Consider the following 24,389-nt stretch of genomic DNA (forward strand, 5'->3'; position numbering starts at 1 on the left):
CACTCATGTAATCAGTCAGTTTTACGCCTCCCTGCGACAATCTAACCAAAATGGAGATGCAGAGGATTGCACGCTGATCTCATACATTCACTGACCTAATACAGTTGTGACATATATACACTATACATATTTACTAAATGAAAATGAAATGAAAAAAAAAAACATTTAAGTAAACTCACATACAGTATAATTGTCATTTTTTTAACTTTGATTACTGATACGACTCTCCCATGGCCGAACAAACCTTTGCACATTTCTTTAAAGTGTCATATGTTTTATTTGATTTGTTGTAAATTGTTTTCTTTATCTTAACTTGATCAACATGAAATTGATTTGTGAAAAAAACAAAGAAGTTAAGACGCATGGCAAGAGGGAACAATTTATTCCAATCTCAAAACATATCTTCCCATAATGTCTCTTCCATGAAACAGCTTTGATTTACAAGAAATTGAACAGAGTGTACCGAGGTGGAAAAAATAATGAGGTAAAACATACTGAATGGAGAACATAATCATTTACACAGGACAAATATATTAATTTATTGGATTTGACCGTTAGAACCTAACATGATGGCTTCTTAATTTTACGAGCTATGATGCAATGACAGTTCATCCAAACAGCTTGTGGTGGACGGTGGACCCATGGACACCCGAATTTAGACAGGGGACAGTATTCGTCAACTGTCGGTCAATTTGGAGTTGGAATTAGCCCTGATCATATCAGGAAAGAAAAGTGCTTTTAGGTGTTTTACAACATCTTTAAGAGTACATCAAGATAAAAAGGAGAAAGGCAGCACAGACTAAAAGTCAACACTCCAAACAGTAAAGTCAAGTGCAAAATGGTCACCATTCTGCACCACCCAGAAACAAACTCCAGGATTCAAAATGACCTTTCACGTCCTCTGGAAGCAAGCAAGCCAATTGAATCACAGGCCTTCTTTGCTGCCTGTTATGTCCTGTCATGAATGTGTTTCAAATAAGTGTAATTTCCACAGAGATACATTTTGAGTGAGGTTTAAGGGAACAAACCCGCTCTTGATAGTGGTTACCGGCCAGAAAAATAAGAGTGAGAAAGCAAAAAAGGTGGCTGGTCCATTCTGGATCAGCCTGACGGGAGCAGATTGGATGATGCTCCCATCTTCCACACTATTTATAGCATGACACTTCACTGGCTCCTCTTCCTGACTCCGAGCCCACATCTTAATTCTCCTCCAGCTTGAGAGTTGCAAACTGCTTGGCCATCTGTAGCGCCTCGTGGAGACACTCTGTGTTGCGACCGGCGGCCTGTGCAGACATGTCCTTGCCGCCTCCTTTGCCGTCCATCAGGGGGCACAAATTCTGGACCCATTCATTAGCCTTCAGTCCACGGTTGGCTTTCTCCTGTGGGGTCAACACAGGTTCCCATTAACATCAGCATTGCTGAGTTGGAATTCATAATGCATGCCCCCAAAAAAATGCATGAAAGATGCATGTGCGTGTGTGTGAGACAGATGAAAATGAAGGTAGGCTGTGAAACGGCATTAATGACACATACCTGAGGGACTTCACACAAGCATATGACCTTGCCGGCGTCAGGATCCACGGCAAAGAGCATGGCGGCGGTCTGAGGGGAGCTGGCCTTCAGCACCTTCAAGCACTCGTTGAGGGCCTGAGAGAGCGGGAGGGGTGAGTGGGGATTCAAAATAAATCTGCTAATTGACATTGCTGAAATCTCAAGGTCACAACTCATGAGCCAATTTCATCATGATGAAAACAATGTCATAAGATAAAATGAGATTCTCACGATGGAAAATGTCTCAATTCACAGCAGCAAAGTTATGAAAAAAAAAGTAGAAGAACAAAATAAGAGAGGCTGTAAACGCAGCCACTGTCGCGGCACCATCCTGAAGTCAATATAACAAAATAAAACAACACAACACCTAAGACACAGTCATTCAATCTTAACCACTTTTCTGTGCCCTTTTTGTTATATAAAGCAGTTATAGATGAAATAGGAGAGGATGAAATTTTCCTTTTCACCAGTGGATCAGGGACATCACGCTGAAAATGTGCTACAAATTAAGTTTGAAAGCAAACAAGAAGCTGTAGCGTCCATTGATGAAAACGAGATTGTCTCACATCTCCTGTAAATGCGCTTCAATTCCAAGCTGATACGAAACAGAATAACTACATTTTTAAATAATGTTATCATACTTTTTGCCCGCGTGACAATTTCTTTCAGATTAAAAAAAAAAAAAAAAATCACAGTCTCAAAGGCTCTCATTAAAAACTAAAATTGACCTTGGCTGAAGCCCCGGTTTCCATGGCCATGACCAGCAGTGCTTGATTGGGGCTGCTTTCGATCACCTCCTTGGTCTTCTCCAGGACTCTCTTTTGGATGTCCGCCTTGTAGGAGCGGTCCAGGTCATCCATGGTCTTCTTCAGGGACTTCAGACTGTCCCTCATTTCATCCTTCCGCCACTGCGAGATCACTGCGGTGCCAATGGACTGTGCACAAGGTGACATAGTCAATCAAGCTGTAGTTCAGAGAGATCTTACCAGCTCACGGAAGCGGACCTCCTCTAAGATGCATTCACATACATACCTCTGTCATGTCGGCAATGTCTTTTTGTATGTCTTTGTTGGGAACTGTTTGCTGCTTTACTTTGTCTGCCAGAGCGGACAGTCCTTGGTTGAGCGTGTCTGCTTTCCTCTGAGCCTGGCGAGCAACATGAGCAAAAGCAACTGTTTTAGTAAAATAATAAGACTTGACTGGTTTATTGTTATTGGTGTTGAAATATTGGTCAGTTTAGCCTGTGTGGACCAAGCACGCAATGCACTTCCCTGACTTCAGTGAGTAAGCAAGGATGTTAGTGCCCTTAGTTTGCTGGTAGGGCCATAAACTCAACAAAGGGTCATTCACTTGATTTGTTTTATCTCGCTACATACATTTTGGCCCGTCTGTCTTGTGTAAGCAGCTAAAAGCCAACATATGTTGCCTTACAAAATTGATCTTCAAACTGAGGGCATAGTTGAAATGTCATGATCCTTCTTCCAAACTTGCAATCTATTTCCAAAGAATAAATGTGCTTGCTTTTTCTCCTATGAAATTGGTTTTGCATCTTAATGACTATGGGAAACCGCATTGTCCAGTTGACAAACCCCAGCTGCACAGCAAAAGCAATTTTAATTCAGTCAGGATGTCAACTGAAAGCAAATCCCGTCGACACACTGATCATGAACAATCATGATGAGAAATGGCTGACTCGTGTGCAAGTCCTGACCTTGTGGGCTTCGTTTCCTGTCACGGCAACAATTCGACGGATGCCCTTAGCGATGGCCTCCTCTGAGACAATGATGAACGGCACAGCATGAGCTGAGTTCTGCAGATGCCTAATAATAAAATAAAAATAATTAAAAAAAGAACAGTCGTTATCAAGGTGCGGGAGGTGGACAAAGAGGAAAGCGGTGAGAAATTAAGTAATTTGATTTGTGTTGCCTCAGTCATTTAAACATAATCTGTAAAGGTGTAGGTGGACATCTTGAACCCAAATAAACATACAGTGATACATCAGCTTACGAACGCTTTAGCTCACAAACTTTTCACCTCACAAACATGAAATTCGCAAGCATATAGTCTTGGCTGACAAACCAAACCACACAGCGCCACGGTGGCCGGCGGACTAGTTTTCCACACCCACGTGGTTTGTTATTGAGTGGAGTACTTTTGCTATTATGGGACAGAAAAAGACCCCACCACAGGCTAGTGTTAAGCAGAAGAGGACACAAAATAAAATTACGGTCGAGCAGAAGATCATCGAAAAACACGAACGAGGTGTGCGTTTGTGTGACTTAGCCTCCCAGTCCCAGTACGCTAAGTTGGCCATTGCTACGTGTGGCTAAGTGTGTTTCTGTGTTGTCTAAGCAACAGTCTCAGGCAATAGAAGAGGTTGAAAAATTTCTGTTGATTTGGATTAACGGAAAGCAGCTAGCAGGGGACAGTGTAAGTGAGGGTATTATCGCAGAGAAAGCACGGCAACTTCACTCAGATATCATCAAGAGGCAACTACATCAACAACCATCACAAAGGTAAGTAAAACAACATTATTATACAGTAGTTTATTTCTTTCATTACAATACAATAGCACATTTATTATACATAAAATAAGGTATATTTGTATAGTTTTAAGGCTTATTTAGTAGAAAATAAGGTTTTATGGGGACCTGAGAACAGATCATTCTCATTTTTAATGTTCGGCAGACGAACTTTTCGCCTTACACACACACTTTCTGGGAACCAATTAAGTTCGTGAGCTGAGGTATCACTGTACATTGTTGATGGCTTTATTTTTCATGCTTTGTGGCTTACCCACGACACAAGACAATGGAAACACTCACGTCCCACCACAAAACTCAATGGAGGTGAGGGAACCAGCAACATTGTTAGGGTCGTCCAGCAGGTCCTGAACAGGGATGCCGATGGACACAACCCTCACGGGGTCAGGGTATGTCTCATCAAACACAGCGCGCAGACCCTGAATGGCCTTGGCTTCTGCTAGGGAGGCCTCCATGGCGTAAATAGGCTGAAGCAAAGTAGAAAAGAGTCCAAATAAAATACAACATTTGTGCTTCTATTTTGCCTTTAGAGCCACTGACAAGCAACACTGACCTTGGCATCCTTTATCATAGCACAGGCGATCTCCTCAGTTCGACGGACCTCCCCTGTGCTCAGGGCACCTTTAGCAGCAAAGTCAAAGCGAAGTCTGTCTGACGCCACCAAAGAGCCCTTCTGGTCTGCCTCGCCCAAAACTCCCCTGAGAGCAAAGTTGAGGATGTGTGTAGCAGTGTGGTTGCTCATGATGGGCCTACGGCGGGCCTAGCGATAGCAAAAGAGCAAATACAATGGTCAGGAGCATCTGGTATCGTTCCTGTGTGTGCCTTTTCAGTTACTAATCAGCTCACCTCGTCCACATGTAAGGTGACACGGTCTCCAACTTTCAAGGTTCCGTAAACGGTGCCCACATGTAGAACATAACCGCCTCTAACTTGCGTGTTCTTCACTGAGAACTCCATTCGCTACAAAATATAGACCTTGGTCACGTTTTTGTACACTGGAAACCATTTAAACACAAAGCGTGACATTGGATGAAAATTTCTGTCAACATTATTAAAATATCAACATTTCAGTCAACATTATTGAGAGAACTGAGGAGTAAAATTGTCTTGAAGGGATACAAAGACAAGAAAAATTGTTACTGTAGTGTTCAAAATTAACATTGTTCCCTAACAGAAAGTAAATGCACTCACATCCTCAGAGTTATCATCCTCTCGAAGCAGGTAGCCTTCATCAAACGTCTGTCCACCCTGCTCAGCGTAGAAAGAGGTCTGATCCAGCACCACACCACATTTCTGACCTGTGGTCACTTCGTCGCAGAAGTTGCGGTCGCGTCGCAGGGCTAACACCTTGGCCGAGATCTGTTGGAACTCTGACCACATTCACAGAACAAAGGTAAGGGCTTAAAAGAACCCAAAAATGTGTTTTGCGTTTGGATTTTACTGGTTTAATACCATAGGTGCCTTTTTCATCAGAGGAGTATTTGTATTTGGAAGAATCATCGGTGGGGGGAATATTCTTGTTCCTCAGCTCTTCAATGGCGTAGATGTCCAACATGATGTGGTCCACGTCTCCTGCACCCTTACCCTGAGACTTCAACTACACACACAGCCACATACAAAGTTTTGTTTCCCCCACTGACAGAAATGTTTTAAAAATTCTTTAAAATTGTAATAGTGGAAGGGCAAATGTGCATAAATCTCACACACCAAAACTGCTTTGTCTCAACTTCTTAATATTGCATGGGTCGCATGCACTCGTCCTAAGTTGCCAAAACACATGAAGTTAAGAATGTTGCTCCTCAAGGGCAATCGGTTTGTAAACCATCTATGAGAAGCAAGCCCAATGCCTTTTCATTTTTAATTTCTACTGTCTCGCCGAGTTAAACTTTTTAGTTGAGCATGTAATGGTGTTGATCACTGAGGATGAATTTTCTTTTAAAGTCACGTCGGCATGACTGTGCATGCACAGCCCGAGCATGAGTGGCATTGCTCCTTATTTGTAGAATTTTGTCCACTGTGATGCTGAATCCAAATTACTGTAATTTCCGGACTATAAGCCGTGGCTTTTGTCCCCAGCTTTCAACTTTTTCACAAGTCTGCCAGTCGATCCTGACAGAGTCGAGCAGTGTGAAAAAAAAAACAACCACCACCAAGGGGTTTTGAAAAGCCGGTCCGCAGCACAGACGACAGCACAAGCTCGGGAGTCACTTTACCTCAGGATGAAAGTGACACAGGGACAACAAAAGAGAGAATGAGAGCGTGTGTGGCAAGGAATATCTGACGCTATTCCAATTCGACACGCAGGAGGAAGACTTCCATGGTTTCAGTTTACAGTAGGAAGATGAGGACGCTCTCAGGGACTTGTTATGTCTTAACCAGCCCTGTAGCTGGTGGTGGATTTCTGCAGGAAACAATCGTCACCTGCACCATTGAACATCCAGGGTTCGGACATTGAGAGGGTGACCTCCTACAAGTACCTGGGTGTTACTCTCAACAATAAACTGGACTGGACAACAAACACGGATGCCCTAATCAAAAAGGGACAGAGTCGCCTCTTCCTCCTCAGGAAACTGAGGTCTTTTGGAGTTCAGGGGTCACTCCTAAAGACTTTCTATGACTCTGTGGTGGCATCAGCAATCCACTATGGCATTGTCTGCTGGTCAGGCAGCATCACCACCCGGGACAGAAAAAGACTGGAGCGCTTTGTCAAGCGGGCCAGTTCTGTCGTGGGCTGCTCGCTGGACTCTCTTGAGGAGGTGGGCAACAGACGGATGCTAGCTAAACTAAAAGCTATGACGGACAGCCCCTCCCACCCCCTCCTGCCCATCCTGACAGCTCTGGGTAGCTCCTTTAGCCAGAGACTATTACACCCGCGCTGCAAGAAGGAGAGGTACCGCCGCTCGTTCCTACCGACTGCTGTCAGGCTTCACAATTCCCAATGATCACATGTGGAAAAAAAAACAAAAAACTGGACACTTGTAAATATGGGTTGTTGCAATATATCTAAATGCATCTCTTGATTCTGCACTATGTACAGTCTTGTTTATAGAACGGTTTTTGCACATCTACATTTGCACAGTATACAGTTGACATTTTTATTTTGTTATGCTTAGAATATCTTGTTTTCTATCCTTTCACTCCCACCCCAACCCCATCCCTCTTCAATTGCTGCTGTGGACTGCAAATTTCCCCATTGCGGGACGAATAAAGGTATTCTGATTCTGATTCTGATTAGTGAGTTTTCACGCATTTCTTCTGTGTCTCAGTGACTTGGTACGTTTTTGTACCTGGACCTGTTTGCGAGTGCTAGCGTGTTGCTGCTTGTTACTGCCGTGTCTCAGTGACTATTACCGGCATGTATTTTTAATCAGCCCTGTTCGGGCTGTGTTATTAGAAACTTCGTCAGCAAACTAAAGTCTTACTGGTAGTTTAGGCCCTATCTAAGACTTTAGTTTGCTGACGAAGTTTCTTGGATAAGAAGCGAAACGTCCGACACCTTCAAAGAAGTACAGATGACGGCTGAAGAAACCTTTTCATCGATGGACCACTCCTGTACGACTGAGAGCTTACACAGACGTTTTTCCTCTAAAAATGTACTGAGTGAGCCTTATAAATCAGGTGTAGTCTCTGTAGTCCGGAAATTACGGTACAATCATCACTTTATGGGTTGGAACCAAAATTGCGGTGCACAAACCAAAGGGTACAGTCAGAGGGTTTGCACCTTCATTTCCCTCACCTGTGCAGCCTTCTTCTCTTCTTCAAAGGAAGCCAAGTCCACCACCATGCCTTTCTCCTCTGCGATGAGGGCGGTTAAGTCCAGAGGGAAGCCATAAGTGTCATACAACAGCCATGCGGTGTCACCTGGTTGCGGATGGAGAAATGTGCTGTTAACATTCTCCATAATCACAATCACGCGCACTTGTATGATGTTGTACAAATGGAAATGCTTTTCATCACTTCTCCCTCACCTGGGAGCGTTTTGCTGTCTCCCATACTCATGATCTTCCTATCAAGGATGCGTCTCCCCCTGGTGAGAGTTTTGAGGAACTGCGCCTCCTCTTCATTTATAATGTCCTTCACAATTTCTGGGTCTTTCTTCAATTCGGGAAATGCGTCGCCCTGAATCACAGGACAAAAAGTTTATGAGAACGGTGCAAAATGAGAGGCGGGAGGTGCTCAAAGAGAATAATCTAATCTAGCACAAAGAAAAAAGCAGTTTTCCTTGAGCCGTATGATGTATTCCTCGCTTGCTGAAGGATTCTGTTTGACAGGGTGAGGTGAAAAGAATCTCCAATCTAGGGATCAAATGTTGTATTATCTACATTTGTATCATTTTGGATTTTGAGAGCACCATCTATTTCACTTGGAGCTTGAAATAAGAGGCACCTCGGCCATCCTGACAGAAATGTTTGTGTTAGCTCGTTGGGAAAATCCAGTCTGACCCGAATGCACACATATCTATCTACGATACAACTGTGCTGAGGCAGGAAACAAAGGTCTCACCAGGGAGTTGACCACGACGTCCACTAGAGAAGCAAAAAAGCCTTTCTGAGCGCCCAACTTTTCATGGGAATAACGCACGGCGCGACGCAAGATTCGCCGCAAAACGTACCTGAATGGAATAGAAACCACAAATGACATCTTTAGCGCACCATGTATCCCGTCAATTCAGATTCATGGCTACAAGTGTAACGCAGACTCATAAAGTCGTACCCTCTTCCAGTGTTGTCAGGCCGCCCACCATCCGAAAGGGCAATGGTGATGGTGCGAGCGTGATCAGCCAGCACACGGTAGGCCATGTCAACGCCATCAACATCCTCGGCCCCTACTTTACCCGTGTATGACCGAGCACCAGTGCCCTGAAACAAACACATTATGTTTTTCAGCAAATGAACCGAGAGGTTTTTTTTTATCACGTAACGAGAATGTATTAAGCACCAAGAGTTTAATTTGTTGTAGGAATGCAATCATGATGAGAATTTACAGGAATAGGACTCTGTCTGACCATTTGGGCATGGATTTTGGCTAGAAGTGACACATTTGTTTGGAAAATAATCTATTTGCAGTTTTTTCCCCTTCACTATCATGGTTGCAATTTGATATTCAAATATGCTTTCATAATCATCCTCCCATACATTTGTTAACAAAAGTATCCATCCAGTCGGCGGCTGGATGGATGCATGGCATGAGGAGCCCACGATGAGAAGAAAGGAGCATCAGCGCAGAGCGCCGATGCGTATGAGAAACTAGCACGGCTTGGAATTGAAGCGGATTTATGTGGGACAAGAGATGTGAGACCATCTCTTTTGTCAATGGATGCTACAGCTTCGTGCTTGCTTTTAAAAACTTAACTTGTAGCAGACGTGCACATTCCACCATGACATCTCCGATCCACTGGTGAAAATGAGGCTTTCATCCTCTCCTCTTTCATATAGAACTGCTTCGTGTATTAAAGTGTGTGGTACTCAAACATCATAGAGTACGTGGGGAAAGTTGTTAAGATTGCATAACTGTCCATGTTTTTATGTTCCTGTTGTGTTTATTATGTTGCTTTGTGTTTAATATTATGTGAAGCGCTTTGTTACAGCTGCGGCTGTTGTGAAAGTGCTATATAAAGTAGGATGAATTTGTATTGTAACAAACACAAGCAATGGATGAATCTTTATTGCAACAATGTCAGATTCATTAAGACATAAATGTTTTTCTTTTATTTTGTTCATCTGAGTAAAAAATAAAGGTAAATGAACCATGAATTATGATTAAAAAACACTTGATCCACATATTTAAGAACTGTTAACTTTTAAGCATTTTCTCTGACACCTTCATACGTGGAACGTAAACATGAATCAGCAAGTAGTACGTCAGATAACAACATAATGAAAACCAATCTTGGGTTTCTCCAATCAAACCAATCTTTCTCATTTCAATTTTTCAGGTTTCATGAAACAATGTCAGCAAAAACCGCACTTAAAAAGCAATTAAATTAATCCTCCCACCACACACACACACACACACACACACACACACGCACACACGCACACACGCACACACGCACACACACACACACACACACACACACACACACACGCATGCACAGAAAAAGGGCATATCACCAAATGAAAGTAACACCATGGTGGACTTTGTGTACCTTCTGAATAGCTTCAAAGTATGGGATGAAGAGGTCAGTGTCGTAGTTGGACATCTTGTTCTGCAGAACCGACACCAAGCGCTCCAGACCCATTCCTGTGTCAATGCTCTTCTTTGGTAACAGCTTCAGCACCGTCTCAGACTCCCTGAGAGGAACAGCAAAAACTCCCAGATATGCCTTAAGGTCAAAGTTGCAACTCAGATTGCTGTCACTCTTGTTTGCTCACTACCTGTTGAATTGGATGAACACGAGGTTCCAGACTTCCAGGACGTTAGGGTCATCCATGTTCACCAGGTGGGAGGCATCTCTCCCTCCAATGCGGTCGTAATGGATCTCACTACAAGGACCACAAGGGCCAGTATCTCCCATCTCCCAGAAGTTGTCCTTCATGCTACCTGGCAGGATGCGTGATTCCTCCATTCTGATGGTGAGAGATGACCTCATTAGTAATTTTATTTCCACAGCCAGTGCTATTCATTTGCTACAACACAAATCAAATAAATGTGTTGCTATCTTAAGCACACTCCGTAAATACAAAACAATTCGTCTTTATTTATAAAGCACTTTCACACAAAACACTTTTACGAGACAAAGTTCAAAATGGCGCCTACTTAAGTAGCCGTCTGCAAATGCTCTCATTAGCATTGCTTTAGTGCTGACGATGAGAAGAAATGAACGTCGGCGCAGAGCGCCGATGTGTATGTGAACCTGGGAGTCGTAACTTGGAATTGAAGCAGATTTATGTGAGCCAATCTCCTTTTTCATCAATGGACGGCAAAGCTTCCTCGTTGTATTAAGTTCATCCTGTCTACTTGATAATCTAATTTAAAACAGATTCTTTACCTGCAGACAGTGTATTGTAGGTGTTCAAATACCTGACATGTTTCGGCGTATACTTCCGCCTTCCAACATATCAGGTATTTGAACACCGACAATACACTGTCTGTAGGTAAAGAATCTGTTTTAAATTAGACATAGCTTCCTGTTGTTTTCGAATTTAGCTTGTAGTAGACATGTGCTGATGAAAAGGACTCTTTGATTCGCTCCTCTTTCATCTGTTACTGGATCAAACAGAAAAGTGAATGGAGGGAAAGTGTTTTAAGGATGTTTTATGTGTTGTGTTGTATTCTTTTGTGATTTTTGGTTCAGTGTTCCTTTGATGGCAGTGCGGGCACCCACAGTGACTCCTCTTGTTGTCTGTTTAAGAGGGAGGAAGTTTTATCTGTGCTCTATGTGCAACATACAGCACATTTGAAAATAAAGTTGTTCTTAACTCATTCATTGCCATTCCCAAATTTATTATGGTTTTGATTTTTCTTGTGGGGAGTGCCGATAATGCGCTGGTTAGGCCTCTGGCAATGTTTTTCCCTTCCACGAGGGGGCAGCATTTGCCTTTTGTACAGTTGCCCTGACTTGCACCTCATATTACTCCAGATCCACACAAGTTAGGAATGAGAAGAAGAGAGTCTAAGATTTGTAACGCTGTATTGAATGTTTACATTGTCCTAAAACGCAATATTCTGTGGGTCCTGGAATTTGAGTGAAAATGACAAAAGCCCTGGCACCGGAGTGGACACATTTTTGCACATGTCTGGCAGTGAATGAGTTGACCTGACAACCACAGGGCCATAATTTCTCTTTGACAGATTTTAATCCCATATTTGAATCGGCTGTCTCTGCCGGAATGCTGAAATAGATCACTTACCCTAGAGACATCCAGATTTCTTTGCACTCCAAGTCAGCCTCAAGACCTGCTTCATTATTCCCACCGAAGTAGGTGACATAAAGGCGCTCAATTGAAATGCCAAACTCCTCAGTCAGCAGCTCCAGGGCCATTTTACAAGCAAGATGCTGCAGCACACAGTGTTCAGGAAGGAAAAAGAGCAGGTGAAATGACATCAACAAAAAAAAGAGATGCATTTAACTTAATTTTTCTGCAGAAATGAATTGCCAGCAAGCTGTGAAAGGCAATAAATATTAATACAGTGAAAACGCAAACAATGCCACAAGGTTTTTGCTGCCTATTTAACTCACGGACAGAGTCCACCTGTGTTACGACTGCTATTGCCATTTAATATTTTATGATGTGGAGATTGCCTCACATATGGACAGCATCTTACCTTAAAGTAGTCGCCAAAAGACCAGGATCCCAACATTTCGAAGAATGTGTGGTGGTAAACATCTTTCCCCACATCATCCAAGTCGTTGTGTTTTCCTCCTGCACGGATACACTTTTGGGTGTTGGCTGCGCGACGTAGCCTTGCCATGGGATGCGATGGATCGATAGTGTTGAGGAAGATGGGCTTGAACTAATACAAAGAGAAATGCTAACGAGAGTCAATGAAAACATCATTTGGCAGTGTGACACAAATGGCCAGGGCATGGGTAGTTCACCTGGTTCATGCCTGCATTGGCAAACAGCAGCGTTGGGTCATCCAGTGGGATGGTGGATGAAGAGTGGACATACTGGTGCTCATAACGATTGAAGAAGTCTATAAACTTCTGGCGGATTTGAGCGGCACTCAAAGAAGAATCCATTCTGAATCTTCTCTCTAGAACAAAGAACTGATCCTGTTAACATTTTTTTCTAGATGACATTTGATATTTCAGTTTCTCACAGCAGTGATTACGTAAACATGATTTGATTAATCAGTAAAAAATGTGAAGACAGAACATTAATTGAACTTCCTTTTCCTTAAACATTTAAAGATTCCCACAACCCTACAAGCAGGTGTGTGTTCAGGCAAGCCTCTTGCGATGCTTTCTTTATGCTCATATCAGGCTCACGAAATAGCCTTGGGCACCTTTCAAGAAATTGTTGCTCTGGAATCCAGTATAGCAGACGAGACCATGTTGCAGCATACTACTCTCTTCTTATGTACAATTAACATTTAATGGACAACCGACGTCACTTTTTTGTTTCCTAACTGACATCAGAAAAATGTTTTATAGCATCTAAAATACCCAAAACACGCAGTATGATATTTTTGGTCAAATGCAAAACACCAATAAAGATGACTTAAAATGTCTAAAAATACTTCAATTTGAAACCAGAAGTGGCCAGTTTCAGAAGGTCCCGCCCCCATGTTCGTGGTGTCATGGCAAGACGTCTTGCCTTACTCGAGAATCAAAACAATGACTTCAGATTCGGAGAATATGCTTTCTTATTACTCATCCAGTTATGAATATGATTCAAATAGTTCTGAAGAAGAAAGCATACATGTTTGCAATCGATTAAATAATTTATTCCGTGTCATTTTGAGGCATAAGTGGTGACAAAGCCGTGACAGGAATTAATCAGCCCGTTTCCACAGGCTGATTAATTCCTTACATGGAGCTTTGTCGCCCTCTTCTGCCTCTTTTTGGTCCTACATGAAGTTTTTAGACCAAAGTACAGTGGTACCTCGGTTCTCGACCATAATTCGTTCCAGGACCCTGTTCGAAAAGCGATTTTTTCGAACACCGAAACCATCTCTTAGCTCCTGTCACTTGCGAGTTGACAGCGGGGGGGGGGGGGGGGGGGGGGGGGGGGGGGGGGGGGCCTCTCCCGGCCGTTCTCCACCTGCTGTCAATTCTCTAATCACGGACACGGGGCATTTATACGGTTCGCGATCACCTCGCCAATGCCGGATGATTGACTCACCTTGCCACCGTACCTGGACTCTTCCTTCGATGCGCGAGTGTATCCGGTCCGAGGTATTTTCCCTGCGTCCCGTAAATTTATGTCATCTTCCGGGATTGCGGAATTTTGCACCCTCGTGTGCCATTTGCTTTTTGGTGTAGTAAGCGGGTCGGATCACCCCCTGCCTTCTTACTCGCTGTGTTTTCTTTTATTTGTGAATAAACATCCTGCTTGGGTAGTACGTGTCTGCTTTGGGACGAGTCAGCTGCCGTCATTCAAGCTCGGAACGTGACAGCTATGGATGACTCGGCTACAGGATGTTCTTTTCTCTTGTAATATCATTCCAATGACACTTGCTATCACTCCCACAGCCACATCACTAGATTTCACAGCCTCCTTATTCTTTAATATCGTACTGATCGTAGATTTCGCCATGCTGTATTCGCTAGCCAGATCAACACTCGCACACCTCCTTCATATTTTGCGATTATTTCTTTCTTAAATGCAATAGTTGTACGCACTACTTTTCTTTTTTCGCTTGTAGCAGCACTTACTTTCTTTGGAGGCATGATTAGGAGCTAAAACTCTTCGTACACCTATATTAAACGCTAGGGCAAAACGCAGCACGTCCACAAGCGACAACAGTTGGTCACGGAGAGAGCGATACACCCGTACACCGCTCAGCACTTACGCGTCGTACCGGCGTTCGAACACCGATTGTTCGAACTACGAAGCAAGGATTTTTCGAATATTTTGTTCGGATTCCGATTTGTTCAAACTGTGAGTCGTTCGAAAAACGAGGTTCCACTGTATTTCGCAGGTACTGGGAGGAGGAAGTGTAAATAGATTAAAATAACATACGCACTGTGATTTATCAAGATTACGTCTGTTTTTAATAATTTTAATGGAAGGTGTCGTTAAAGAAATCAACATTTATTGAAAAAAAGGAATCACTTTCAACATTCAAAACATATTACACAACGAAATATTCAAGATCAATAATATCTACTTGTGTTAAACTCCGCAAAATTACGGATGGATTGTCCTGACCGCGCGCTCTACAAACTCGTCACGGACGCCCTCGCCTTCATGCGCAAACAGTACACATGTATCGTTGCAAAGCACACAGACATAAGCTGTATTAAATATCCTACCTGAAACTGAAATTTGCATACTCGGCACGACATCCAAAAAGAAGCCTGCTCCTTGCTTCCTGACTTTCCCGAGCGTTATAAGGTCGTGCATTTGCATATCATTTTCCAAAGTAGATACACAGAACCTCATTCCCAGAACAAAGATTCAAAAGAAGCTAACAAAATTTCTGACGCTACATAACGTAAACGTACATTACACCGTGACTGTAAAGTGTACTTGAGAGTTTTGAAAAGCGCTTAGTCACTCGTAGCAGACAACGCAGCGCAAGCATTGCGGACAAATGACAACTGGAGCAAAATCTCCACCAAGGGAAATTTACCGTAAATTAAGCAAGGGAGCGTTTGTGGTCGGCACATCCTTAATTAAAAAAAATCCTTTATACTTTGCAACAATGTTTTTATTTGGGCGATTAGTCGTCTTATTGTCTTTCAGTTGTGAAAAATGGGGCAGGCAACTTTGTGGCCGGATTTTTTTTTAATGATTTGTCGTCTTATTGTGTTTCAAGTTGTGAAAAATGATGCAGGCAGCTTTATGGCCGGGCAGGCAACTTTTTAGAGTTGTCTGCCCTGGTGTCCGCTAACTTTGTGTCATGAGTTTCAGACACTGTTTTTACTATAACTTGGACAAGTTCGGCGGGCTGGATTAAAAAACGCCGGCCGCATTTTGCCCACAGTGGCCGAGGATGTTATTCATTCATTCGCTGGGGCGCAAAGGAAAGAAAGAAAGCAACTGAAGACTGGAGATCTCTGCGAGCCCACAGGGGAAAATGGGCCCGGTCCTGACTACTAAACCACGCCAAGGATGACAACCACTGCAGGTGATTTTTCACACAGTTAATGGTTTGGAAACTTCGACGTCGGGGAACAACAGGCCAACCATACACAAAGTGCCGGAAATGATGATGCAGTCTGACGTGTGCTCCTTTTTGCTTATTAATACAACCAGTAGGTTTTTCAAAAACAGTAAAGTAAGATATGTTAACAGTGTTCCCCTTATTTCGGATTCAAGTATTTCGACAGGGATGTGCATTACTGAAGTATACATAACAAGAACTGGCAGTTGGATGGCTGAGAACCCCAAGTGCTCGCGCGAACCGGTGTACCGCACTGGAAGTGAATCACCTGGCTGGTCCTTTTGCCGGACAGCCGCACTAATTTCACAACCTCACGCCAGCGCGTTAGCTACGCCGGCTAGCCCACTGCAGTACACCGCCGATATTTCACACAATTTCAACTCGATGAACCTCCCAATTTCAGACTGCGTGTTTATTATTTCACAATCAGCAATGGCATTCATTATTACTCACAGAGGCAGTTGATGTCGTTGAATGCGTTGTTTATCGGATCCTAATCACAACTTGTGAGTGGCCACGCTCCTGGTCGAGAATGGAATGGAACTGGAACACGCCCAAACTGAACACCGATTGGCCCTCGTGCTCCACGTGGCATCACATTTCGATTTTCATTGGTGAGATTACCATTCAATTTTAGCAGTCTGTTACTCAAATGATGTTCGGCTGATGCAACTGAAAACTCACATTGATGCTGAAAGTATGTTATTTATGGTATGGTGTATATGTACTGAAATATAAAATATATGTAGAAAATAAATTAGAAGACTAATGTTTGACTTTAAAGCACGGAATGTGAAACATCGCGTCAGCATCGAGTTTCATTGATGAGTAGACGCATTCGATTAGCACTCGTCATAACTTGTATTCTATTGCATCACTTTTTAAAGTTGACAATTACTGCAACTTCAACACTAGAAAATTATCATTGAGCACCATAAGTGTCAACTACATTCCATCCAATGTATTTTCGTGTCACTCGTGTGGTCGAATTGTTTGTCCTATTTGATCATGAGTATGCAGCAAATTAGTAATGCGGTGGAGATATGTTATACACAAATGTAAAATGGCTTGTAGTTCATTTATTGGCTCACTATAATTTTGACATTTCAATTATTGGAAAAGTCACATGCTCATAAAATCTGTCGTATATAATTGATCAACAGATTTGTTGTTTAAACATAAACTTCTGGGGATAATTTTGCAAGACCACCTACAATACGGTTCCACAATAGTTATTTCCGAAAAACAAGACTGAAGAAAAATTGCAGTGATCAAGCTCATCAAACTAAGTACAGTACTTCCCTGTATGTATATGGAAGGTTAGCAGTAACAGGTCGGTTTGGTTTTACAGTACATTAGATTCGGGTGGCAACACAAACATATCTGTTAATATGCTGACAAATTTTGAAGGAGTTATTCAAAACTGTATCCCCATACATGTAGAATCTACCTCCCGGTCAAGAGAATCTGCTGCCCTTTAAAACTGACGCCACCTGCATAATCATCCTTATGCCTTTAATCCAGCCAACGACCATTGCAGAGAAGACCAAACCTTTTAGCTCCCGTGTTGGTCTTCCTTTAATTATTATCTCCTGCTTCGATTGAAAGTCCAGTTTAGAAAATGCTTTCAATTGAGATATATAATCCTCCATTCTGAAAATAAGGCCAAGCAACACGAAAAAGACTGGATGGTTGCACTTAACTTGCTAACTGTTTACTGTAGCTTGCTGTCACTAATTCTATTATTCTGCAGCCGAGGAGTCGCAAGAAGAATCCGTAATCACCAGCGCCCCCTGTCATGAGGCAGGAGAACTGTGTGCCTCACCTATGCAGTTTTAATAAAAATAATATAAAATAAACTGTAATACAGTGTTTATAATGTTCTGTGACTCTACATTATATACACCAGCTAAACTGTAGAAATTTAGTTCATTTGCATTTACCATGAATTAAGCAAGGGAGCATTTGTGGTAAATACATCAATTTAAAAAATTCTTTATACTTCGCAACAATGGTTGCGATTATTCGTCTTGTGTTTCAAGTTGTGAAAAATGGGGCAGGCAACTTTATGGCCGGTGTCCTAACTTCTTGTCATGAGTTTCAGACACTGGCTATATCATTGTATCAAGTTTTTAACATTCATAAAACTTCACTCGTAATCTGAAAAAATACACAACATACCGGTATGTATCAATATTTAACCTGCAATTGGACAGTTTCAGACTCATTTGAAGAAAGATGAAACGGTGGTCACAATGTGAATTAAAACATGAGCAGGTTTCTCAAAGTATTCAAAGGACATGAAACCCGCACAGAGATGCCAAACGGTCAATACATGATCAAAATGACTCATTTTATTCAAATGTATTCAATCAAATTGTTGGTAAGACTTCAGTTTCAGTATACACATTCAAATTCATGATGAATGTGATTCTGATGAGGAGACAAAAGGCTTGTGTTTGTGATATTGGCCGGGGTAACCATGAACTCAGTCAACTCTCGGATGGCGGGGGCGCCGCCCTTCGTACTGCCTTCGTCAGAGCTTGTTGGATGACTGGATATATCTTATAGCACCCTTCAATGCAGGTGCGTACCCCAGCGGAGAGACTCTCTTCAGTCATTTCTCCATCAGACTGGAGCCCAGAAACCTGGTTCAGGCTCGGGAGGAACGCTAGAGTCACTCTTCCTTGATTGTCACCACTGTCTGCGCCATTTCCGTTTTCCTCCAAGTATGTCGGGTCGACTACATAAGAGACCCCATTCTGACGGATTGCGCAGCCAAGCACCAGGTCGTACATTTCGATTCCTGCATCAGCTAGCGCGAGTGATGCGCAGGTGACGGCGTGCGCTAGAACTGAGCCGCCGTTTTCAAGAACCATCACGTTGACCTCTATCTGAGAGCGGGGGTATTTGTGGAGGCACAAGGCAGGGTGCAGACTTTCATGCAGCATCAAGGAGAAGTCCTTGTCCTGACTCCCTTGAATCCAGGAACCTCTCTCCGGGCAAGAGAATGGTGCAAACCGCATCTCTGTTGTCAACCTGGTTACACAGAGAACAGGTTTTGTTATGTGTCCCTATCATTTTAAGAATCTATTATAATACTCACATAAGTAATATAATTGCCAAGATGTTTCTGTACACGATAGATATATTTTTTAATTACCATAAAAATGCATTGTTGGTGACAAATACAAAATATTCCATTGGGCAATTACCAAATTTTAAGAGGAGCATATATCTATTCCCATGCAGCGAACATCCATGGAGCTGAAACCTGGACTTCAGACATCAGAACTGTGAGGCAGACGTGGCAACCCACTATTTTGTTGTGTGTATGTTCTTCATGAAAGGGTTTTCATTGTGATCTGTGATAAGTAAATACTTTCAAATGAAAAAGCTTGATTTAAAATGAATCTATGAGGAAAACATAACTGAATAAAATTAGACAACATTTTGATTATTTGAGATGTCGCAAAGGGCCTACAATTACAAGCAAGAAATTTGAAAAGTTCCGAAGGAAATGATAGCACAAGAATTTCCAAAATGACCAAGGGTTAACAACGACTCAAATTAAAGCTATTATAGCAACAAATTAAATACAAATATACTGAAGTGAGCGAACAAAAATCGACCTGGTTAAAGACTTTTTTTAACAACGGAGATTTCACGAAAGTCAGAGACCGATGATGCACAAAACCGGGATAGATGGAGGACATTGATTCGCTGTAGAACGTCGTCATGTTTAAGACAACTTTAAAATTCAACAAAATGAAAGAATTACCTCCCACACTTCATATCAGTGTCATCTTTGCGCTCTGTTTCTCTGGGACCGTACACGCAGCACATCAATTTAGTGTCTCCAGCTTCCATGTACGTAGAGCCCTTTGCCTGGCTCACAAGCCCACATCTTACAAAAACGGGACGAACGTCCACCTGGTCCCGTTGCCGGCCGTCTGCTCGGGGGACAATTGAGGAGGAGACTGCCACTGGCTTACGCGCGAACAATAACGGACTTTGGGAGACCTCTGGGCCGCGAACTCTTTTGGTATCCACGGGCATGGTGATAAGGATGCGGTTGGTTTAAAGTCCACCACATACAAATGTCCTCCCGAAACACCCGACTCAGATATTTGGTTCCGTCTGGTGACACCTTTTTCCTCTGGCATCAGCGTTAAATTCAAACTGAAACAACAATTCACCTTACGTTATTTTGTATTGTCGCGTATATTAAATATTTTTTTGTGCATTTAGTAATGTATTATTACAACGTGTTTAAACGGCGCATGGGTTATATTGTGTGTGTTTAACGTATTATTTTTTTCAACTCCAGCTTCGATCTTAAATAGTTACGTTTGTTTCCACATCAACTCAGGCTAATGGAATCCTCAAGCTTTGTCAACTGATTCTTTGAGGAGAGGCTTAATATATTCAAAAACAAACAGAAAAGCCCAGTTGTGACTGGTTTGTTATGGTATTGTCCGTGGTCTGCTCCGCTTCTTGCCCAATCAATTAAGAAAGGCTCAGCTCACGCCACTTAACATGCGCATGCGCGAAACTTTCCTTGCTTGCAGGGGGCATGGACGAGGAAGCCATTAACAGCAGGGATGGGAATTCCGGCTCTTTTTAGAGAGACGGTTCTTTTGGATTGACTCACTAAAAAGATCCGGCTCTTTCAGGTCACCAAATGGATCCTCAGTTTTTTTGTTGCTTAAATTAATTTACTTCCAAAAATAGTGCAAAATTTTATGTATGTCGGAGATGTTCGCTTGGACAATGTGAACAAAGGCGCCAACACAGGAATATTGTCTTTTACTGCCGACAGGGGGCGCAGTTTTCATGAAGCCATTTCGGGTGCGCTTCTTCGACCGACGCCCAACTTCTGCAGCCCTCTGCCAAGTTATTTATGGAGAGTATATTCAACACAACTCACGGCCATGTTCATCTCACTCAGACTCCCGTGCCAGAGCGGACCTCTCCCTTATCTGCTCGTCGCTTCTCTTTCATCTGGCTCGTCTCTTTCATCTGGGTTGTTCCTTCTCTCTGTGACGTCACCCTCTCTATATAGACGTCACGGCCTTTCAAGTAGCCGAGACCATGCGAATAACAAGTACAGGACGGTACACTACTCTCCCCTTTATGAAATATATGCTATATACATATACATGCTGACGTATTTGCCGCTTTTTGTACTTCCGGGTGTTCCTCCTTTTCCGGTGTCTGAATAGCGTTGATTTGATTGATCGGGAGCAATAAAAGTGATAGGGATTTTCACACGTCACAAACTCTTTGCACATGCGCATGTTTTGTTCCGTATTTCTATATGTGGATACCTATTAAGACCCGGCTTCACTTGACGGAGCCGGCTTCAACATCCGGTTCGCACGCGAACGACACATCACTAACATCGAGCCGTTACCAAGCGACCATCGACCTGAACTTGATGCCTGAGGGCATTTCTCTGCAGACCTTGAAGATTGAAAACGTGAAGGCTTTCATCTTTCCTCCCAAGGCTGTCGTTCAAGGATCATCCATGGCCTCGCAACTGCAGGCGGTGGAACATGACAAAACCGACATGGAGGAATGCTCTCAGACGCTACCAACGCTTCAAACCCCTCCCGGCCAAGACATTCTGGACACGGAGACGAGACGACTCATCGGCCGTTTCCTTAGTGACTTCGCCGGTCTGTCCACTGTGGCATGGATTCAAAGCAAAGCGCTGTCTACAATGAAAAGGGTCGTGACGAGACTCGTGGACAAACACAAGATCTTATTCAATCGTAAGATGAAATGTTTTCTTTATTGTTCTCTGATTGACATTTTATTAACGTGTTGCTCTTTGATGCTCTTTGATCCGCTTTAAAACGCGAGGCTGCCAGGATGTGTTTTTTTAACAGTTTATTATGCATCCCAAAAAGGGAGAATGTTGTCCTTTTGCTGCATACACCAACACAAGTTGTGAGCATTGGTATAAAAGCTGAATTTATTTTTTATTTTTATAATTCCGGTTAGTTTGCACCACACAAAACCGTCCATTCATGCATCCATTTTGTAATTCACTTGTCCTCACGAGTGTCGCAGGCATGCTGGAGCCTATCCCATCTGTCTTTGGGCAGCAGACAGAGGACACCTGGGGAACAAAGAGACGAAACCCCATTTGCACTCAAAGTCACAATTAGGGACAATTTAGAGTGTTCCATTAACTTGTCGTGCATTTTTGTAATATGTGGGGAAAACCGAATTCGTCGAGAAAACCCACATTGGCACAAGTAGAACATACAAACTCCACTCAGGAAGGCCGTAGTCGGAATTGATTGGATTGGATTTACCTTTATTAGTCTCGCAGTGGAGACATTTGCCTTTCACATCAGCAAAGTTATGAAAGGAAAGGAATGAAATAAATAGAAAAAGAAAATACAGGAGCTGCTGTAAAGGCAGCCACTCTCGCTGCACCATCTGGAAGTCAAAAGAACAAAAAAAAACTAAATAACAAATAATTTTCTGTACCCTCTTTGTTACATGAAGCAGTTACAGATGAAAGAAGATCAAAGCGTCTAAATGATTCCTGCCCCTTTGTCGTGTGAAGTGTGCTCATCAGTTAAACACCGTGCCTGCACAAAATCACACTTGTATTGTAGTCACATTTTGCCTTTCTAAGGTTGTGTTTCAAATGAGTAATAGGTTTAAACAGATGGTCTTCAATTGACTGAAAGTGGTGCTGACAGATCAAAAAGGGACAAGTTGATGTCAAAAAGTAGTCAACCATATCTATTTATTTAAAGAGCTGATGTTTGAAAGTCAAGGTTTTAATAAATACTGGAGGCAATCAAATAATGGGATGCTGAATATGTGCATTTTACAATTTGAATTTCCTTCTGTCTTCAAGGCGTGATCAACGAACTCTCACTGGACCAAAGAAGGCTCGATGTTTCCTTCGTCAGCCGGGTGGCCCAAATCGAATTTGTCAATGGGAACATTAACTGGGGTCGCATCGCCAGCCTTTTGGCTCTATGTGCTGTGCTGTCTCAAGCCCTAAAGGAAAATCAGCAGGAGAGCTGTGTGGAACTGGTGGCCCAGGATGTCTCAACCTACTTGCTATCGCACCAGCGCACCTGGCTAGTGCAGCACAACGGTTGGGTGAGTCACAGGCCAAAAGCGCTCCCATAATATTTGTGAAGTTCTCACACACACACACACACACACACACACACACACACACACACACACACACACACACACACACACACACACACACACACACACACACACACACACACACACACACACACACACACACAGTGAATACTGGCGTGAATGGCTGCCGCCGCTCACCCGCACAAAAAAAAATCCCATGACTGTAAAGTGTCCTTGGGAGTTTTGAAAGGCACTTAGAAATTAAATGTATTGTTATTCTTATTATTATTATCATCAACTCACCCTTCTATCTTTTTCTTCTTCAGGATGGATTTGCAGAATTCTTCAAGGAAGATGAGCTGGAGTCTACAGTGAGGAATGGCCTATTAGGCTTTGTCGGTTTGGTCAGCGTGACTGCAGCGCTATGCAGTCTGTTTCGTTGAACACTGTGGACATTTGAGATTGCACTTTTGTTTACTTGGTCAAACACATATTTCTGTTTGTTGTGATTTTATTAAGTACACTTATTTTTTTTAACAAAATTACTTAGAAACACCCTGTTTATGTTTCTCTGTTTTATTTAAATGGGCTAAGGTTATATGACTCATTTATTGTTCAGTACAATTTTTTGTTACAGTGTGAGTGTTATATTCAACATATTCAAACATGACTTGTTTTTGTTTTGCATCCATTGAGTCACTGTTTATTCTAGTCCGAATTTTGTTTTTTTAATTGTTTAAAAAAAAAACCGTTTTTTAATGTTCAAACTCATTTGTACTGAAACAAACTTGAAATGTCAGTTGCCTTTTGTTTTTGATTCACCTAATTTTTTCGAAACACTGTTTTTGAAATATGGAACTTGAAATTTAGCATATTTTTCTACTGTGATTTGTACCCTTAATATTTTTGTCAAGATAAATGAACTATTTATTTGTAATGAAATTGCCTTGTGTTGTCAATTCTTAGTCACAGTCTTCTTACATTAACTAATTAGACACTGCTAATTCAACATTTTGTTGAATCCATAGAGTGCCGATAAAGGCCCAATTATAGAGAAGAGCTGCATAATACCCAAAATGGGCGATAATTATTCTAATTTCTTTACCTGGGCCACCTTTTAATATTGTACCAGTTGATGAAAATCCAAAGGACTGAATTTAAGAAAGGATGTGATAATTTAACTGTTGATAGACCGATTAGCGGCACTAATATTTCATAATCAGAAAACGTTTATTCGGCCCGTAATGAGGGAATTTGCAGTCCACAGCAGCAATTTGAAAGGGGGATGGATTTGAATGTCAAAGTCAAAGTCAAAGTCAGCTTTATTGTCAAATATGCTAATATGCATGACATACAGCACAGATGAAATTAATGTCCTCTCGGACC

General features: G+C 42.3%; 3 protein-coding genes across 3 annotated transcripts; 1 reads left to right on the forward strand and 2 right to left on the reverse strand.

Annotated features, from left to right (window-relative positions):
• Window positions 1–365: 365 nt before the first annotated feature.
• aars1 (alanyl-tRNA synthetase 1) lies at window positions 366–16,416 on the reverse strand. Its single transcript, XM_088996980.1, has 20 exons — window positions 16,326–16,416; window positions 12,637–12,794; window positions 12,363–12,551; window positions 11,948–12,093; window positions 10,472–10,663; window positions 10,243–10,387; window positions 8,808–8,953; window positions 8,598–8,706; window positions 8,063–8,213; window positions 7,831–7,955; window positions 5,547–5,691; window positions 5,286–5,464; window positions 4,941–5,054; window positions 4,648–4,854; window positions 4,377–4,561; window positions 3,263–3,371; window positions 2,584–2,697; window positions 2,280–2,486; window positions 1,534–1,647; window positions 366–1,379 (listed from the first exon to the last, which is right to left on the reverse strand). The coding sequence occupies exons 2-20, from the start codon at window positions 12,778–12,780 to the stop codon at window positions 1,200–1,202; spliced, it is 2,901 nt and encodes a 966-aa protein (XP_088853106.1). The 5' UTR covers window positions 12,781–12,794; window positions 16,326–16,416; the 3' UTR covers window positions 366–1,199.
• A 1,790-nt stretch (window positions 16,417–18,206) lies between these two features.
• exosc6 (exosome component 6) lies at window positions 18,207–19,958 on the reverse strand. Its single transcript, XM_088996301.1, has 2 exons — window positions 19,654–19,958; window positions 18,207–18,911 (listed from the first exon to the last, which is right to left on the reverse strand). The coding sequence occupies exons 1-2, from the start codon at window positions 19,929–19,931 to the stop codon at window positions 18,365–18,367; spliced, it is 825 nt and encodes a 274-aa protein (XP_088852427.1). The 5' UTR covers window positions 19,932–19,958; the 3' UTR covers window positions 18,207–18,364.
• Window positions 19,959–21,260: 1,302 nt separating this feature from the next.
• Window positions 21,261–23,941, forward strand: LOC148898089 (induced myeloid leukemia cell differentiation protein Mcl-1 homolog). Its single transcript, XM_088996527.1, has 3 exons — window positions 21,261–21,649; window positions 22,756–23,006; window positions 23,330–23,941. Exons 1-3 carry the CDS (start codon window positions 21,313–21,315, stop codon window positions 23,444–23,446), a joined length of 705 nt encoding a protein of 234 aa, XP_088852653.1. The 5' UTR covers window positions 21,261–21,312; the 3' UTR covers window positions 23,447–23,941.
• Window positions 23,942–24,389: the final 448 nt, after the last annotated feature.

The sequence above is a fragment of the Hippocampus bargibanti genome, linkage group LG05 (genome assembly GCF_051943395.1).
Source record: "Hippocampus bargibanti isolate YZ-2025 linkage group LG05, ASM5194339v1, whole genome shotgun sequence".
Taxonomy (NCBI): Eukaryota; Metazoa; Chordata; class Actinopteri; order Syngnathiformes; family Syngnathidae; genus Hippocampus; species Hippocampus bargibanti.

Bases quoted from the DNA above. Each gene is read 5' to 3' on its own strand.
- aars1 (XM_088996980.1), bottom strand. From the start codon at position 12,780: ATGGATTCTTCTTTGAGTGCCGCTCAAATCCGCCAGAAGTTTATAGAC. The intron at 8,214-8,597 runs GTGAGACCTTTG...CCTGTGATTCAG, and splicing joins ACGTCGTGGTCAACTCCCTG to GGCGACGCATTTCCCGAATT. The intron at 3,372-4,376 runs GTGAGTGTTTCC...TTTTATTATTAG, and splicing joins ATTGAGTTTTGTGGTGGGAC to GCATCTGCAGAACTCAGCTC.
- exosc6 (XM_088996301.1), bottom strand. From the start codon at position 19,931: ATGCCCGTGGATACCAAAAGAGTTCGCGGCCCAGAGGTCTCCCAAAGT. The intron at 18,912-19,653 runs GTAATTCTTTCA...CTGTGTAACCAG, and splicing joins ACTGATATGAAGTGTGGGAG to GTTGACAACAGAGATGCGGT.
- LOC148898089 (XM_088996527.1), top strand. From the start codon at position 21,313: ATGCCTGAGGGCATTTCTCTGCAGACCTTGAAGATTGAAAACGTGAAG. The intron at 21,650-22,755 runs GTAAGATGAAAT...TCTGTCTTCAAG, and splicing joins ACACAAGATCTTATTCAATC to GCGTGATCAACGAACTCTCA. The intron at 23,007-23,329 runs GTGAGTCACAGG...TTTCTTCTTCAG, and splicing joins TAGTGCAGCACAACGGTTGG to GATGGATTTGCAGAATTCTT.